The sequence below is a fragment of the Solea senegalensis genome, linkage group LG15 (genome assembly GCF_019176455.1).
Source record: "Solea senegalensis isolate Sse05_10M linkage group LG15, IFAPA_SoseM_1, whole genome shotgun sequence".
NCBI lineage: Eukaryota > Metazoa > Chordata > Actinopteri > Pleuronectiformes > Soleidae > Solea > Solea senegalensis.
In genome coordinates, this window is record NC_058035.1 from 13738379 (window position 1) to 13756171 (window position 17793).

The 17793-nt window shown below is 40.3% G+C and overlaps 1 protein-coding gene across 8 annotated transcripts in view; it reads right to left on the minus strand.

The window, feature by feature from the left end:
- LOC122781573 (cilia- and flagella-associated protein 46) overlaps positions 1-17793 on the minus strand; it is a 38285-nt gene that overhangs the window by 17115 nt on the left and 3377 nt on the right. For 4 of the 8 annotated variants that reach the window (XM_044045298.1, XM_044045297.1, XM_044045301.1 and 1 more), the window contains exons 5-30: positions 17040-17204; positions 16538-16661; positions 15636-15730; positions 14657-14815; positions 14369-14468; positions 13878-13976; positions 13283-13473; positions 12704-12929; positions 12288-12396; positions 10681-10810; positions 9978-10126; positions 9720-9817; positions 8411-8523; positions 7604-7816; positions 6796-6991; positions 5661-5810; positions 4349-4459; positions 3753-3934; positions 3263-3394; positions 2973-3138; positions 2292-2364; positions 1953-2088; positions 1673-1856; positions 1122-1275; positions 401-615; positions 156-278 (exon numbers count right to left, since the gene is read on the minus strand). In XM_044045298.1, coding sequence (XP_043901233.1) covers positions 156-278; positions 401-615; positions 1122-1275; positions 1673-1856; positions 1953-2088; positions 2292-2364; positions 2973-3138; positions 3263-3394; positions 3753-3934; positions 4349-4459; positions 5661-5810; positions 6796-6991; positions 7604-7816; positions 8411-8523; positions 9720-9817; positions 9978-10126; positions 10681-10810; positions 12288-12396; positions 12704-12929; positions 13283-13473; positions 13878-13976; positions 14369-14468; positions 14657-14815; positions 15636-15730; positions 16538-16661; positions 17040-17204 — 3793 coding nt within the window. Of the gene's footprint in view, positions 1-155; positions 279-400; positions 616-1121; positions 1276-1672; positions 1857-1952; positions 2089-2291; positions 2365-2972; positions 3139-3262; positions 3395-3752; positions 3935-4348; positions 4460-5660; positions 5811-6795; positions 6992-7603; positions 7817-8410; positions 8524-9719; positions 9818-9977; positions 10127-10680; positions 10811-12287; positions 12397-12703; positions 12930-13282; positions 13474-13877; positions 13977-14368; positions 14469-14656; positions 14816-15379; positions 15496-15635; positions 15731-16537; positions 16662-17039; positions 17205-17793 lie in introns of those variants that run through there. The other 4 variants (XM_044045299.1, XM_044045300.1, XM_044045303.1 and 1 more) reach the window with 4 other exon arrangements.

The following is a 17793-nucleotide window of genomic DNA, read 5'->3' on the forward strand; positions in this document are numbered from 1 at the left end:
AATGGGTAATGGGTAAAACAGTAGGTCGCCATTTGCGGTGCCCTCAAGACATTTTTGCCACACCCATGCTCGTCATACTCTTCCCTCTTATTATGACTTTTCAAGTAGCCCAAGACCCAAATAATTATCATTCTTCTTAATATTATTCTATCTACTTTAACATCTTTCTTGCTCTTGCTCTTGTCTTTGCCCTTTTTGGATCCAGCAGAGGGAGGAGGGTTGAGAAGCTGACTCTTTGGCATTTCACTGGAAATCTCATACGCTGTGGCGATGGAAACCTGTAGTTAAATACACAAATGCACAAATTCACTACTCAAATAGATGTTACATACTCAAAGATACTGTCATTTGCATTTGAAGAACGACCACATCCACGTGGCCCGAACTGAGTGTCGAGTACCTGCCATATCTGAAGTACAAAAGCGTAGGCTCGGAGCAGGTTGAGCTGGTGCTCGGGTGAAGCCCTGTCGGCCATGACGGCGAGCAGAGTGTGCGCTCGTACTAAGCAGTCCAGGCGTCGCACTTCCTTCAGACTGGACAGATTTTCCCTGAATAACATGTCTTGGACTCCTATCAGTGACTCATTTTCCACTGTACTTTTTCTGGACTGATCCTCTAGAAAGGCGACAGAAATAGACAATAATATCTTAGTATAATCACATAGCATCATAAACAATAATTAATATCTGCAATTAATCTCCACTTTTGTCACTCCGGAAATATTAATGGGCTCATTGCACAAGACTAAAAACTAAGAAGATCGGATTCTCAGTCGGTGCGCTCATGGAATTTGAGAAATTTGTGCCTTTGTCTGGTCAACTCCTTTTTATTTTTTTTTTACATTTGAACAATGTTTGCTTGGAAATGAAAGAAACAGCAGTGAATTCCATTCCATTGCTGATGAAACTATTAAATAAGGTACGGCATGACCCGATGTGGGTCAGACAGACAGGATGCTATTCTGTTTTGACAAACACAAAACTGAACATCAATTATCTTCTAATGTAAGGCAGATGTGCAACCACATAAAAGAAGATAACTTCTTATGGCAAAGGACATGCTGACATGCATTATTTGAAGGAAATCTGCTATCATGGACAAGAGGAGTCAGTGAGTCTTACCAGCTCCTTCTGCCTGTTCAGGTTCCAGCTGTAGCAGACAGTCTATGGCCCATTGAACCTGGTGTTGGGCACTGTCTTTGGGAAAGTTGTGACAGAACAGCCACTCTCCAAACTCAAGGACAAGGTCGACCTTTTGCCACTCAGACTCTGTGCTCTGGATCACAAACATAAAACCGAATCAAAGTGTCAAGTTTGTTTAATACTTGCAGGAAGGACATTTTCTGTATCCTTGAGCTTGTGATGTCACGTGTGTCAATAGTTCTAAATCCAAACTCTAAATCAAGCCAAATTAACACATGAAATGCGTCCAGTTTGAGGAGTGTTACAAAGATTGATGTGTGCGCTCTTCTCCCTCTATGCACACAATGTGGATGTAATGACACACTGGCTCCACGAGATGGCGCTTGAGCCTCATGATCTTTCAAAAGCACCACATGGTGAATTTAATGAATAGAATTCTCTCCTAAAGGCGAAATTCAGCATGATCAATCTGCATTTGTCCGCTGACTTTCCAGCGTTTGATAACGACATAACAGGAAGTGAGGTATTACCAACAGAGATGTGATGGATTTCTGGTAGCAGGTAAGCTGCTGGGTAATATTGCCAGCACACAGTGCCACCTGATGCCACGTAAGTGAACAGTGCTGCTCTCCTTCATCTTGAAGCTTTTGCATGTCCATCAGTATGCTTTCTCCCCGTCTTGCTTTCAGCATTATGAAGTGTTTGAGCAGAGGTCTAGTAACACACACAAAGAACAGTAAAACATATATTTTTTTGTCTTTCTGTCATATTAGCTTTCCAGTCCTATTCACATCATTCCATGTTGCTTACAGTCTATGTTTGGGCTCAGGCATGTCTCTATTAGCTTTCACCAGCAGCTGCAGAGCACTTTTCCAGTCAGCTTTGTCAGTATGAATATGAAGCAACAAACTGTACATGGCTGCTCTCAGGGTTAGGTCCTCTTCATCTACAGACGAGACACAACATACACATTGCCAACTGTAAATAAGTCAATTTATGCAAACATAAACATTGATTTCATCAAAATATAAATACCCTGGGACTCAAAATCTACCCTGTAAAGAGTAATATGTTTATGAGGTTAAGAGAAAACCCATTTAGAGTCATAGTAGGAGGGGGGAAAAAAATGACGTCCTTTTTTTAGCTCACCTGTTGCTTCCTGTTTAGAACTCTGAAGCGACAGTCCTCTCAAGGTGAGAGAGCCTTTTGCCTTGGCCTGTTTCTGAAACAGAGGAGAGAAACGATCAATACATAAGTCGCTCTATGAGGGATAGAAGAGTGTTGCTGGTGGATAGTTGGCCATCCTAAAGCCTACTGATCTATTGACATATTGCTCTCTGACCTTGTCCTGTATGACCCTGCTCCCTTGACCATAAATCCCAATGCATTCCCGAGTATGCAACATGGCCTTGAATTACGGGTGAGTTATTTTCTGATCTATACACCTTGGAATCAAATAGATGTGTTAAGACAAAACACTGTCATATGTGATAGATTGAGCTTCTCTCCCTGAACACTGTGGGGTCACAGCATCGCCAAGGAGCCGTGGCAAGTTAAAGGGAAAACCACTGGTGAACTGAATTCTCACATGAGCTGCCTTAATTATTTATTCCGACTTATTTTGCAGCTGAACAACTGTTTATCCCTGTGGCTATCCAAAGGCAGTGCTGAAGTTATGTTTTCCCTCTCCAGAAGCGCCCTCAAGAAGAAATTTCATCAATTTTGTCATCAATAATTGAAAACAGCGCATGTTTATTAACTTTGCGAAAATGACTCGACTTTATATGGATGATGGTATCAGTATAAATGTGGATAAAGAAGGCTTTATACATGTGCGTGTTTGACTGCAGTCTGAACAAGAGCATTCAGGATCTTCTCCAGAGGATCTTGTAGTTTCCATCTTTCCTCAGGATTCTGTGTCAAGGGTAGACAGGTGTTCCAGTAATGTTTGGCAGCTGTGACACACAACACTGGATTCTCAGCCTTTTCTGCATAGCTGTGGGCACAAGAGGGATGCAAGCAGATATAAAGTAAGAAGTGAATTTTGGTTTGCTAAGGATGTTTTTACTGAACACTGTTAATTATGGTTCAAGGGATTAGTTAATAAGTGTGACACACACCTGACACTGGATAGATGCATATTCATAGCCTCTCTGTACGTCTGTAGATCACCATTAGATTTATGGACCAAGCTCAAACCCCTCAAACAGGCTGCACTGCTCAGCATCTCGTTCACCACGGTCAGGTCATTCCTAGAGGTTTGAGAAAATACATTAACTATAATTGACCTTCCAAATCAATAATCAATCTAACAAACTGTAGAAAAACATGAAACCTTGCAACATAATTCAACCTTTGTGACTTGAAAGTGAGAGTTCATGAAAAACAGCTTCTTTATCTCAACTGCAACAGCCTTGAATAAGCACATGAAGTCATCCAGTTCCTCAGAGAGCTTTAAAAGCAGAAATCTCAACCACCTCTTTACAATCCTTTTCACATATCAAATACGCTCATGCCTTGCCCATTTTTGAAACACCATTTTTTGTCCACCGGGGTATTGTTAAAACTCTGATTGTTTGAATTGAAGTGTAATTATCCAAACACACTTACAATAGAAAAGGCATAGTGGTGATGTTCTTTGCTGCTGCTTCTTCCAGCTGCAGAGCGCTATCAGTGCAGCGCAACACCAAGCTGTGTTCCTTGGCAGAGTGACAGAAGGCAGCCAGCTGGCACCACACCTGCAACTCTACCGTGGCATCTGTCCAGCTGCTTTCTGACGTCATGGTCACCAACTTGAGGTAAGGACAGAGAAGAAAGTGGAGGGAAGGAAAATGAAGTTGGTGATGAAAAGGGAGAAGAGACGGGAGGGAGAACACGACAAGAGGTAGAAAAAGTGGGGAGGAAACGGCGAGGTAAACAGATGGGAGATGAAAAGTGGCAAACGCAGAGAAGAAGGCGAAGGAAAGAAGAGTTTTAAGCAAATAAAAAAAAAATGAAATTAACAAATAACTATTGAAAATAAATGAACTAAATTAAAATTAGTTGAAAAGAGGGAAATAAAGAGAGTTGATGGGGGAGATGGATGGATAAAAAGGTATGGACGTGCGATGGGACAGACAAGCTCTGAAGGCAGATGGGTCATCTTGGCATCTAGTTACCATCTGGTCCTCAGCCACTGTAGGAAAACATGAGCAGGGAGTACATACTGTGGAGAGACTGGGAGCAGAGAACTCCATATGCCTCGGGTTCCTATTGCACTGGAGCATCTCCACTCCAACCAGCACGCGCGTCATCGCCAACACTTCCTCATCGGCACACTGCAGATTAGGGAGAGAACGATGCATCTCAGCGCAGTACAATACCCTGCTAAATATACTTATACAGTCCCTTAAGTTTAATTATAGAGATTGCATATGTATATTGCTACTCGCATATAAATTATTCATGGACCTGCAGTGTGATATGTGTCCCAAATATTGTAGGGCTGGCCTCGTTGATAATGTATGACTTGCCATTGTGTAGAAAATGAGTTGATGATTTATTGATTGCAAATAGAGATAAGCCCCATTTATATTAACTCACTGCATTTCTTAATCTGCATAGCAAACAACTAAACCTCATTACATTTTGACTCAAAGCTCATCAAGCTGAAGGAACTAATGTAGGGCAGGAAATTCTTGCTTGACAAATGGCCACTGGATTATGGCAACTAATCAAATGGTACATTTAACTGACAAATTGCATAAGTGCTTTCTCTCAGTGCAAAGCAGCACAATAAGGGGATGTGACACAGGCCAGTGGATACAATGCTGGAATGTGAATATGGCAGAAGTAACACCTACAACATCAAAAACGATTAGTAAGATGTCAGACACCATAGGCCTACACCATCATAAGCGCATTATACAAGAACTGTGACTATAATACAGGATATATTATGAATGTTACATGATTCTGTTGTGACACTGAGCTATATAGTTTTTTTCAGCAAGGATTTAGCCCCCTTTTTTGTAGTGTAATAAAAATACTTCCACACAGACATTTACAGTGGACATAAGGGAATGTCAGGCCCTTAAACTTTTAAAAGAGAAATTAACTGCATATGAAATGATGACAGTAAGTTCAAAATACTTCTTTATCACCCTTGCAGAATTTGTTACGCCAGAGCATTTTGTTGTGTTTCTGTCGTTATTTAAATCCTATTTTAAGTACGTAAATGCTTCCAGTACTGTATTAATGCACTTCTGCCATCTTTGTTATATAGCAGCAAATTAAGTATTTGATTATTTCTGTATTGTAGTTTGTGTGTTTGTTTATTTTAAACAAGCACATGTTGTGTGTTGTGTGTGGAATATTTTTATTTGTATGCACTAGTTGTATTCTGTATTTTATTTATTTAATCCTGCTGTTTTACAAACAGGGACTAGTTCTTCTGAAAGGTTTTCAGCCACTTTTTTGATTTTGTTAACAAAATCCTAACTGAAAGCTTAAAATCAGCCAAAGTTGATTCACAGGTACCTCATCTTTAATGTCAATCTTTGAGCCAATCTGCTGCTGCAAAAGCATCTTGATCTGCACCCAAGTGGCCACCACCTGCTTCTTTGCCGCAATAGGAACTCTCTCTCCTGGGATGTTGCAGTTGGATATGTGAAGGGCATAGTCACACAGCTAGGGGAGATAGTATAGAAAACAAGAATCAGATTGAATTATGCATAATTTTTAATTATCATACAAATGGTTGGGAGACTAACTAGGTTGACTTCAGGTAGCTCGAGAACCTCAGTCTGTCACATGCAGACACAACAGATACTGTATACACAAAAGACATCCATCCATCCATGTTCTACCACTTTATCCCCCACACAAGGGTCAGATAAGATAACATTTAATTACATTAAAATGTAACAGCGCAACACATTTGAGAGTTCAGGACAACATCTTGTCTGATCAGATCAATAAGCTGTTACTGAACATTTGAAAGGTTTAAGGTTTAAAGCAAGCATTCATGGTTTCAACTGTGATTTCATAAGTGATACAGGATTTATTTATTTATTTTTGAGTTTTTAGAGTTGACACAAGTAAACACATATTTAAAAGTGAACAGAAATTATTCTGATCACGTCCTGCAAATATTTCCCAAACTGCATTAAAAGATTACACACACAAAGATTAGGGGGGCCCAAGAAAACCTGGTTACTGAGTTGTGTCATTTTCCAAACCCTGTGAGAAATATTATGACGCATCCCTTCAAGACTTCAAGATGATTTCTTATCCTTTAGGACAAAATCAGTCATTGTATAATTGTAACTCACATCTTATCAGAAAGTTGCTTTTGCCTTATATGTAGTGCCGTCCTCTGTTTGGAGGACTTATTTTAATCCTTGTGCAAATTCAATGACCGTTCATTTGTTTTGGGAATTAGTGGTGGAGTTTAATTATACAGCACGTGGCAAACAAAGGATATTTGTATGCAGAGGGTTGTGTGCAGTGCTGGGCAGACAATTGTACACACAAATATGGCAACAATGTCTGCACTTACAGTAGACGTGAATACATTTAACAAACAAGTATTTCTAGCACGCTGAGACACATTAAATGTATGAGTAGAGACATTTTGTGCTGAGCTTGCTCTCACTTTCACACACCGACATACCTCTAATGCCCTTTTGACATCCTGCAGAGCAGCAGGGTTTAAGAAGACGCCATGACCAGTCTTCTCCACCGCCTTCTCAGTTCTGTTCTTGCTCTTATCAGCTGGCAAGATTGGCTCTACTATATTTGGTCCACACACAGGCTCGATCAACCCCCGCGCAACAGCATTACACAGAAGCATATCCAGGCCACGATTCCTAAGAAATGAAACACAAAGCAGTCGAGCTTGAAGGCCAAACATCCGCCCTTACAGAAGCCCTTAAAACAGAGAAACATTGGAAAATGCTAATTTTCATTGCCACTTTTGTTTTTACATTTAAATTTCACTAAATGGAGCTGGTTTTATTCATAGAGCTGGAACTGCCACGCATTTTCTATTTTTGCTTCCGTGCCATAAAGAATACATTTGCAAGCATTTTGTCAAGTTTGACCATGATCGGAATGATTTTCTGTGTACCAGACAGTGCACATATTTCTGTTATTAGCTGTAACCATAAAGTAACCATTTATAAATGTAACCTGGCTTTATATACATGGCAATACACTGAGGGCCGAGAAAGTGACTGCTGGGCTGATGAAACACTTTCAAAAGCCACTGAGTAATTTAAAATATGAACAGTCATCAGTCTGTGAATGAGATTTTATGCCACGCAAGTGATATTCTGGTTCCGTTTTCAGAATACTGATGAATGAGTCAACAGCAACTGCAAACTAAATTGCATTCACTGTGAAAGAAGGGGCTTGACATTTTAAAGAGCAGCCAAACGCCGTGATTGGCAGAATGATAATAATTTAGAGACCCAGCATACCCAGGGCACTCTAGCTTTCGAAGCATCTCCACCAGACTCTGGAAGGGGGCAAGCAGACGTTTGTATTCCCCTGCCGCCAGTAAGTGGCTGCTGTAGTTCCACAAGTAAATGGCTGCATTTGCAACCAACCATGGCTCCCCGATCTCTGATCCCAGCTCTGCTGCCCGCAAGAAGTTGGAGGTGGCGTAAGTGGACAGATCCTGGACCCAGTCTCTGTGTGAAGAACACCAGAGAGGAAGGAAGAGTGAGAGTCAAAGCGCAATAATACTTTTTCATATGCTGTCTGCATTAAATAATAGCATGAATAATGCAGTCCAGGGAGAGCATTTGCACATATAATGTCCATCATAACTCATGAGGCGAAGCTGAAGCTTTATCTTCTAGATACAATTGCTAATGGTTGTAATTAAATAGTGTCAGATATACAGTATGATGAGAAGGACACAAGAGAACTTATTATCACTGACTCTGAGAGGTTAACCAAAGAGAGAGAAAAGAGGGTCTAACCAAAAATTTAAACATGATTTTATTTTTTATCGAATAACACAGAACTTATGTGTACTTACTTTGCTGTAACTACTTAAAATGAAGCAATAGAATTTAAAAGACGAATACATATTTGAGCACAAAGTGAACACGTTTAATCTCAAATTAGGGAAATAATAAATAATGTATTAAATATGTGATCTTTGGTAATAATGCAGTGATTCTCATTAATTAATCAAAAATACACAGCACACTGGCTAAATGCACATGTCATTCTAGCTGTACAATCCAAAGGTCTGTGTGTTGATTTTGTGTTTTCACCTGTAAGTAACCCAGTGTGGGTCTTCTCCAGACACATGAAGCCCTGGCTCCTGAGGAGGGACTGGAGGGCTGTTCAGCTGCACCCCTTCGTTTAACAGCTTTTGGACTGTGGCCTGTAGGACGGAGTATAATCATACAGGGAAAGATTTTGACAACTTCATTAGAAGATGAGAAGACGTCCCACTATATGGATGACAGCTTGTCTACAGCCTTTAAAGCTCAGATACAGCAGATCAAAGAAAATACTGGACAGTTTACTCACAAATTGTGAATTAGGTTTCTTTTGATTTGATGAGTTACAAAGAAACAATGAATGAATTATGAAGTGCAAAGAAAGAGATATAGCATAGAGGCTACATTGAGTGTCCGAGTTGAAAAGGTCAAGAATTTGCTGTAGGAAGGTGCAATTTCCTCACAGTGCTGTCTATGACTATGCTGTAACATCCTGAGTAGTCTTGTTCTGTTTCCTGTTTTATTTTGAAATAATTACCATTGCCTCTCCTTTCAGCGGCTGCTTCCTGTTTAGTTTCCCCTCCTCTGTGATTACCTGACGTGCTCTGATGTGTTTCACCTGTTCATCATTATCCTTCCACCTGTGTATTTAGCCTGCATGTTTCCTCTGTCTGTTGCCAGTTCGTCTTGTCTGCTGACCAGTGAGTGTCCGTTCCTGTATGCAAGATAAGTTACTAGTTGCCTTGTGCTTTTTGGAAACCAGTTTTGTTCACCACTTAAAGGTGTTTTTCTGTTCAAACTGCGACTGTTTTGAGTCCACATCCAGTATTTGTTCAGCCTCAAACATTTCCCTGCACCCAGCATCTACATCCAAACAAGCAGGAAATAAGAATTTGTCTTGTTGTCTTTCCACTGCACTTGCTAAATTATGTATTTAGCAAGTCATGTTTGTTTACAGTATATGGCACATTAAAATTTATATCGCCAATCTCTTCAAAGGCGGCTTCAAAACAGAGTTCAGATTGTCGTGGGTGACATCACAACTGGTTGCGACTTGTGTTTGACTTGCTTTCATGATCAAATCCAGAAAAATATGTCTCAATGTCCCTGAAATATTCAGCACTTTATGAGCGGACTCACTCTTCCTTTTTAATTTATCATCAGATTGTTTATGAAATCAATTTTATGGCACGTTGACTTTAATATTCTGGATCTGTGCAGTACATTAGGCACAGTTTAACTGTGACAGATTGTATACGTCCACCTCCTCAGCAATCTAACAAAGTGCACCCTGCAGATACATCAGTTATCTCTCTCCAACTCATGTTTACTCTGGCAAAACTAAGTCAGGACTCACCTCAGCACTGATGAAGTAGATTTCAGCTAAAAGGCGCATACAGTCCCTTGCAGAGCTTTGATTACAAAGACAGCTCTCGTCCTCCGAGCATCTGCAATCTGGAGAGAGAAGACAAAATTAGACAGAGATCCTCTTATAACCATTAATAGTTTTCCTTACTAGATCACATGGCAATACTAGATCAACACTTCTTCTGTAATATTACATAATTCCAAATACCCTTTGCCCCAAACAAAAAAAATACTTCTGATATATTACCACCAGTCTTCGGAATGCTCTTTCCACCAGCCTTGGAAATCTTCCATCTCCCATCATCGTAAAGCAAACAGAATCGACAGGCGGCTCGGCACACATCCCAAACTTCATATTTCCTGGCTGTCTTCACCAAAGTTGCCCACAACTTCATCCTTACGAATAATAATGATGATTAAAAAATACAATAGAGACAGAAAAACAGATAATTACGGTTTAAAACATGGGGGTCAGTGCAAGGGCACAGCAGCATGCCACATAAAAGTTGAAATGGTTGGTTTGCACGGCTCTGATTACTAAACTTTTACTACAGAGAATGTTCAAGTCCTGATGACTCTACTCTCTCCTAAACATTAAGCCTGTGATTTGTGATGGGAACACTCTTAACTGTAATGATACAGACAGACAGGAGGAACTCGGTTATGTGCTCCGAATAAGGAGATGTGAGAGAACACTATGGTCGCACAACAACTTTAACTGCAGAGAGGACCAATAGATCAAACATTCATTACTATCTAATGTTCAGCATAAGCGCAGAGTAATAAATTCAACAAGTCATAAAAGGCTGGTTACACAGGCAATTTTCCAACTGTGTTTCTAGTAAGCCTGACCTCTGAATTCATATTTACTAAGGAGACAGAAAAAAAAGGCTTTTACTTAGATGTGAATTTTCTCCATAGTTTCAATTAATACATTTAAGAGTGCATACTTCTCTGTGGTGTCAGTGTCACTATCTTGTCTGACAAGGTGTCCATCCACACGCTGTAAGGATGTAATGTGATGATGAGCCTTAGCAGAGAGCTGAGCCAGTGGTCCAGATCCAAAAATGTCTGCAGGATCTAAGTATTGAACAACTTTATCAATACTACTGGGATAGTATGCACAACAAAAGGTCAAGTCATCCTGATGCACTTATTCTTAGGACTGAATGTTTGTTTAGAATTCATAAAACATGGACAAAAATGTGCACTCGTAAGAGTGGTGAGTGCAAAAGGCAGTTACATAATCCTGAGTAAGCTGTTTCCATGTAGGCACATGGAAATGCAACTACATAGTAAATGGCTCATTTCCAGCTCTTTGAAACATGGGCACTGACAAGCAGATTAGACATGAATGACTAAACCGTAAAAGACAAAGACAATAATATTCCATCTTTTTATCCAGGTACATCTACAGCGCTGGGGACATTCAAACAATTCTTTTATAGACTAAGTGGGTTTTAAACACACATCTGTGACATTGACTGGCAAGATTTAAAAAGGAAAAGGCTTGTGTGCACGTTTAACTACACACACCTCATTGATTTAAACAATACACAACTGTGGCAGCAGTAGATGTTCCAATAAATGAATTCCTCTAGTCTCAGGGGAACCTTAGTGTTCTGGCTTTGAAATGTAGAACACATTGATTAGGCGTTGTCAACGAGGTTTCTAGACAAAAACAAAGACGTGCCTCGAGGGACAAAAGCTTTTAACCTGTGCCTGCAGTACTTTGACTAGCTGTCTGAGGCCAGTTCTATCCTGGGTCATTAGGCCTGTTGAATGTACATTTGATGCTGTGGACCGAGGAGCCTGAGATCAAAGGCCCTCCCACAGCTCTTGCTCTTGTGCTCCATGATCCACTGCACACAATTGATGGTATTTCACCACGAGCCACACAAGAACATACGACAAACACAACCTTGCAACGGTGTGTGGCTCAGTGGTTAAGACCCTACCTTGTGTACCAAAGACATCATGGTCGCAAGTTCGATTCCACCCCTGGCTAATTGTACTTGATTCCATTGTAAGTCGCTTTGGATAAAAGCGTCTGCTAAATGACATGTAATGTTATGCTGCCTCGGAGAGACATAATATTCAGACATTAGTGTACAAGAGAGCGTACACAAATTTGCTCTGTGACTTTAATTTAGATTTTGCTCAAAATCTGCATGTAAGCGAGAGCCTGCCGTCCACGTGAATTCTGCAAATAAAGGTAATCTAAAATTAAATGACTCAATAGTTTATAACATCCTGATCTGTAGGTCTTATCTGTGCTGCCAGCTGATATGTATCAGCCCACAAAAAGTGTGTGTATTTTTCTATTTCTGTGCCTTTTGGGTCAGAGTTGCATTCTGGAGGCAGCTTTTTTTTTTGTTGCAGCAGGAAAGACCTTGCTCAAAAGGTATGAAGGGGTATATTACGTTTCACAAAATGTTTGATTGCTAAGGCAAATAAAAGTGGGGGGAAATACTCAGTAAGTACAGATGTTCAGTATGTTTCAAACTGCAAATGTGTTAACAGAAAGTTTGTGAAAGCAAGGAAGATAAAATTGTACTTTTGTCTCCATCCAGCACCATCTGAAAATCATCAGGGCCCAAAAGGAGACCAACAGCAACCAGGATGGGACGGATGTCTCTCTTTTCTTGAGGGTGTATGTCCCTGGACTGAGGAGAGAGGGTTGTCAGAAGCTGCTTGGCATGCAGTGAACTCACAGTGATATCTATAGCTCCAAGCACAGGATAATCCAATATCCAGTTCCCTTATCAGACAAATAAATTACTTGAATTCATGCCTTATTAAAGCTGTAGACTGAATGAAAGTTAATGGTTGGAATTATTTGACAGATATGTTTTTTTAGGCCCCTCTTCTTTGCCTGTAGCTGTGCGTCTGCAATTGTAGATAAGTCAAGTGCCGCTTTCAGCACTTACTTTGTGTTAATACTAGATTGTGTGATGTAAAAAGGATGACAACCTGCTGCAAAAGCATAGCGGCTTTATCCTCAGTCCTGGAGGGTGTTTGGTAGAGGGTCCCTCTGAGCTGCAGGAGGCGCAACGCTGACGACAGCCGTTCACGTTGTGTCCCGTTATCCAGCCGGATAGCTTTCTGTGTGTGAGTCAAAGAAGCCTCGAGGCGCCCCTCCTCCTCTTCAATCACAGCTATCTCTGAGTGGATTTGACAGCGCATCTCCCGCATCACACTGAAAAAGGCACACACACAGTATAAGCTAATATATACCCTAATTATATCTATTAAAAAAAAGGAAACGGTGGAAGAAAAAAAGTTTGTTGCTTGTAATAATCAAAATAGCATTTATCTGTATTCAAATACTGAACATACACATATGTTCTTTTCTTAAAGCTTGACAGGAATCATTGTAAACAATATATATACATGAGCAGCAGAAAAATATTTCAACTATAATTTGAGCCACAGTATGACCAACCTGTGCCAGTGCAACCATGACAACCTAATCAACAGTGAAGTGCAAACACACTAAAACACTGAAAGCATCAAAGGGCCTAAAGACATGAATCTAAAATAGATGGAAACCTCTGGATGTCTTCCAGTCCTTGGCTGACTCTGAGCAGAGGTGTCTTGATGTGCTTCCTGAGATTGTGCTGCAAAAGAGGCAGGCAGAGTCTCCACTGCATGGCACACACTGCCTGCACTGCCCCAGGGTCCCCCTCGCTCACTGCACACTGCAACCACTGATCCAGTTTACCTATCTCCTTCAGCCGGGCCTGTGCAAGAACAACTACAGAGTAAGAATCTGTCCCATAGCAATGACAACACAATACTTCTACTGTACATACAGTACTCTTTGGTGCCAACTCACACTTGGGGCAGTTTAGGAGAACATGGTTTAAAAAGTTATACCTGATCCTACCCCCCCCCAAAAAAAAAAAAATATATAAAATCTATTCAGGTGATCCCTTAAAAGTCACTACTGAAACTGATTGATGAATTGCATCTATGGGTCAATAGCCCCTTAAAGCAGAAACACATAATCGAGTGACGCGGCATATCTGGATTTACCACTTTCAGACAAAGACTGTGACGACAAAAATATTATTGAACAATTAATCAATCCTCTGCCATTAGGGTCCAGAAACACATGGCTGATTATTCATGTGTGATCGAGCACCTCCACGCTGGCTTTAGAATAGTCATTCATCTTGGCCCCTTTCTTCAGGAGGTTGATTTCACTGTTGATACATTTCATGATAATGCGTTGGCCAATACACTAGAAGAGAGGGAAAAGAAACAGGATTTGAGCATTACACATTAAGCCACATGTTTTGTGCTGAAACTTGTGCATATGACTTTCCTAATTATAAATAATAATAATAATAATAACGATAATAATAATTCAATATCACTTCATTTGACCAAAAAGGACCAATTACTGAAAAACCTCCGCAATCTGCGGTAAAATAAATTATACATTGTAAGGGAAATGAAAGAAAATCCAGCAACCTTGGGCATAAGTTGACTAATTAATCCAATCAATTGTCAAGCTCAGTCTTAAGAGGGATTTCAAATTCTAAGCACAGATTTGAATTTTTTTCATAGTAGCTACATACAGTTGTAGCACTGAGAAATGCCTGAGGTTTTAAACGAATATCGGACACTCACAGCCTCTTCCGCCAACTTTAGCTCTGTCAAACAGTCGACTGCCACTTTCTGATGCTTCACTTGCAAGGCCAGCAGAGCTAACTCCAGGAGGAAGGCGACTCTGCAAATCCCAGATAAAACATAATTTATACAACTCGCAACTCTTCAGTGGCATAATCCCACTCATGCACTGGCCCTTGGATATCCATATGTGGGTTAATAGCGTTGGGAGTTTTAGGAAGAGGAGAGGAAGCAACAAGAGCATGCTGTTGGGTAGGTGATGTGATCAGAACACTGTGGGTCACAGACCTGTCAGCTGGCTGGATGGGGACTGGGCTGTGTAAGTGGCTATGGTTCACTGACACAGTGGATGCTTTGGTACAATCCACCAAGAGATGGAATATCTCCTCAAGCTTGGCACAGTCCTCTTTTTTCATGGGTGTAGCCTCATTTACTTCTTCCATTCTGCTACAAACAACAAGACCAAATGTCTTCATTATGCACCCAAGAGAATGGATTTATCATACGTTCATTTGTGCACACTCATTTAGTCATACCAAACAGTCCAAACTTTAGGCAAAAATAACCTATGACGCTGACAATGGCCGGGTCAGGCCGAGTCATGCTGTCAAGGTTTATAGCTCAGCTGAAAAGCCGTAAAAGGCTCTGACATGTGGGATATATTCCTGGAGAAAAGGGCTAGGAGCTTGAGCTTCTACAAGTTTATGCACCTAGGGAGCCAAATAAAAGTGCTCAACGTAAGATGCCACATGGTCAACGGAGAACCAGTCATTGACCACTGACGCATGTTGTGTTTTCAAAGCTCAAGGCATGAAGATCATAAATACTGTACATCTATATGGGAAAGACCTGAAGCTTAGCAAAACATTACATAAACAAAGAAGTTGTTTTAAGGTCTTTGATACAAAATGTACTATAAAATAAATATATGAATATATACTATAAAATAAAAAAGTCATGTAAAAAGGGTGATGAGTCAAGGGTGATTATGCACTGTGTGCAAACAGTTACCGAGGAATATGTATCAAACAGTCTTTACTTCCACTGTTTCTGAAGAAGCAAACTTAATTAAATCAGATCAAGATATTATTTTCTTGGACAACCACAGCTACAGTGGAATCGGTTTATCTTCGCTGCAGCGAGATGAAATTGGCTCTGATCCTGACAGCATGAAAATAATGAAATCTGAAAAAGAATGCTGCAGTCAGAGCAAAAACAAAGAAAAAAAGTATATCAATCAAGAATGGCAAATAAACACTTTGCTCACTTTTTAAACTCCTGTATTTTGTAAATTACGGCTAAGCTGGTTTCCTGCTTGATTATTTCACTGATGACATCACCGCCTGTCAGACTGTGTTGTACCTAAGAGGAGGAGAGTGGAAAAAGTAGACAACAGACTTAATTCATCCAACAGGAGATATCTTATACTCCACATGAGATCCAATTGATAGTTCAGAGATAACAGATTTGTGGACATGTTTGTTAAAATAATGTTGAGGTGAACTGTAGGCCACACCCCTTCCAGTCTGAGTGCACCAGCTGAGAGTGATTTGGAGTCACACACACACACTCACAGCAGCAAACAGTTGAGAAGTGACTGAGAGCTGACATGGACTGAGGATCCCAAACTAAGTAAAGCTTGTTCAAACAAGGAAGAAGCACCCGGTGAGCTTCTGCTTGTTTTCTGCAGTGTAACTGGGTTTTGTTCATGTTGCTCGTAGTTTGCCATGTTAAGTCACAATAGTAAGCTGGTTAAGGGGTGTTTGAAGTTATGGTTGTTAAATATAACTAAAATGTGGTGCATTAAACACAGTGTGATGGATTTGAAGGAGTTACCTACAAAAAAATCGAATGATGCATTCTTGGTCATTTAAAAGTCAAGTATTTAAATCTGTTTGCTGTACTAAAAGTGATGTTTGAATGTATGTTTTAAGGCATATCACCTGACCAATTTAACACTGTATCAAACCTTCAAAATAGTGATTGATGAGTGAAATCCAGTAAAGACTTCCTGACCCTTTCAAGTGGGGACTTTTGCACATTTAAAACCAAATCCTTGCAACAGTGAGGGACCACTTTACAAATATGTCACCAAGATTAAGTAAGGTTCTTCCAAATTTCCAGAAAAGTTTACTTTATGTTTTGTTTGTGACACGAAATGTAATTTACCAGTAACGCAAAGAGTCTTGAATAAAGATGGGGGGTGTGTGTCTTGATGAATTCTTCAGTAACTTTGGCAAGGGCTGCAGCATCCTCCATTTTCCCCGAGTCAACAACACATTTAATCAGGAGCCTGAAACACAGAGCAAAATTCTAAAGTATAGACTTATTTAAAGATTACAATACAAATAGAAAATATTTTCAGTTTTAGTCATGTACATGTATTGTACCAAATCACTGACTGATTATACGGTACATTCATTAATTATATCCTCTGATAAAAAAGACAAAACTAACATCTGCCCTGGAGAGGTCAGGCCAAAACCTGATACAACACTTCACATTGAGACATTTTTACCCCTATAGATCCAAACCTCAGCCAATTAATTGATGAAGCTGTTGTCATAAATGAACTGCACGTCCTCTCTATGAACACAGCACGAGGCCAGAGAGAATCAGGATCTGACTTTATAATTAAAGGGAAATATGAGAGCATTGCGGGGTCACTTGCATCATGAGTTCCGCCCTCCAGCTGTGGTCTTGGTCTTCAACCTCTTCCAGACTTTGCACCACCTGTCTGAGCGAGCGAACCAGGTGGAGGTACCGCCCCGGCTGCAGAAGAGGGCGAACGGTCTGGAAATATAGCACTGAGGCATTGAACACCATGAAGTGGCATCTGTAGGACACGGAACCATATGTGGAAGAGATAAACACAGAATGTTGAATTATTTATATGCCATATAATGTCTTAGGAAAACTCAGAGTCAGACCAAAAGTCTATTCTGTATGGAAAAGTAAAGTGAATAGCACATGTTTATGCATTAACCGCGGTCTAATGAGCCACAGGAGTGCACCATGTATGACCTCTTCCATGTGAAATAAGTGAAATGTATTAATCAGGGAAGAAGACAAAATTGCAAACGCGCTGTTTGAGTGCTGCTAATTTATTCAACAGAGAATGTGTTGTGCATTAGTCTGGGATACATTAGATATGTATTCCCTTTGGTGTTCATTTTGATTTCTCTTGTATTGACAGGTTATGAGTTCATTAGCACAGGGATCCAGTGCCCATTGCTTGCATGGGCTAAGCCAGTATCTTCAAACAGACTTTTCAGTGCAAGCAACATGAGAAATTGTCTTTATTTCCTATTATCCATCCATTTTCTACCACTTAATCTTCCACAGCAGGGTCACGGGGGGTGTTGTGCCAATCAACCTTGGACACCCTTCGCCAGTCCATCGCAAGGCCACATATAGAGACAAAC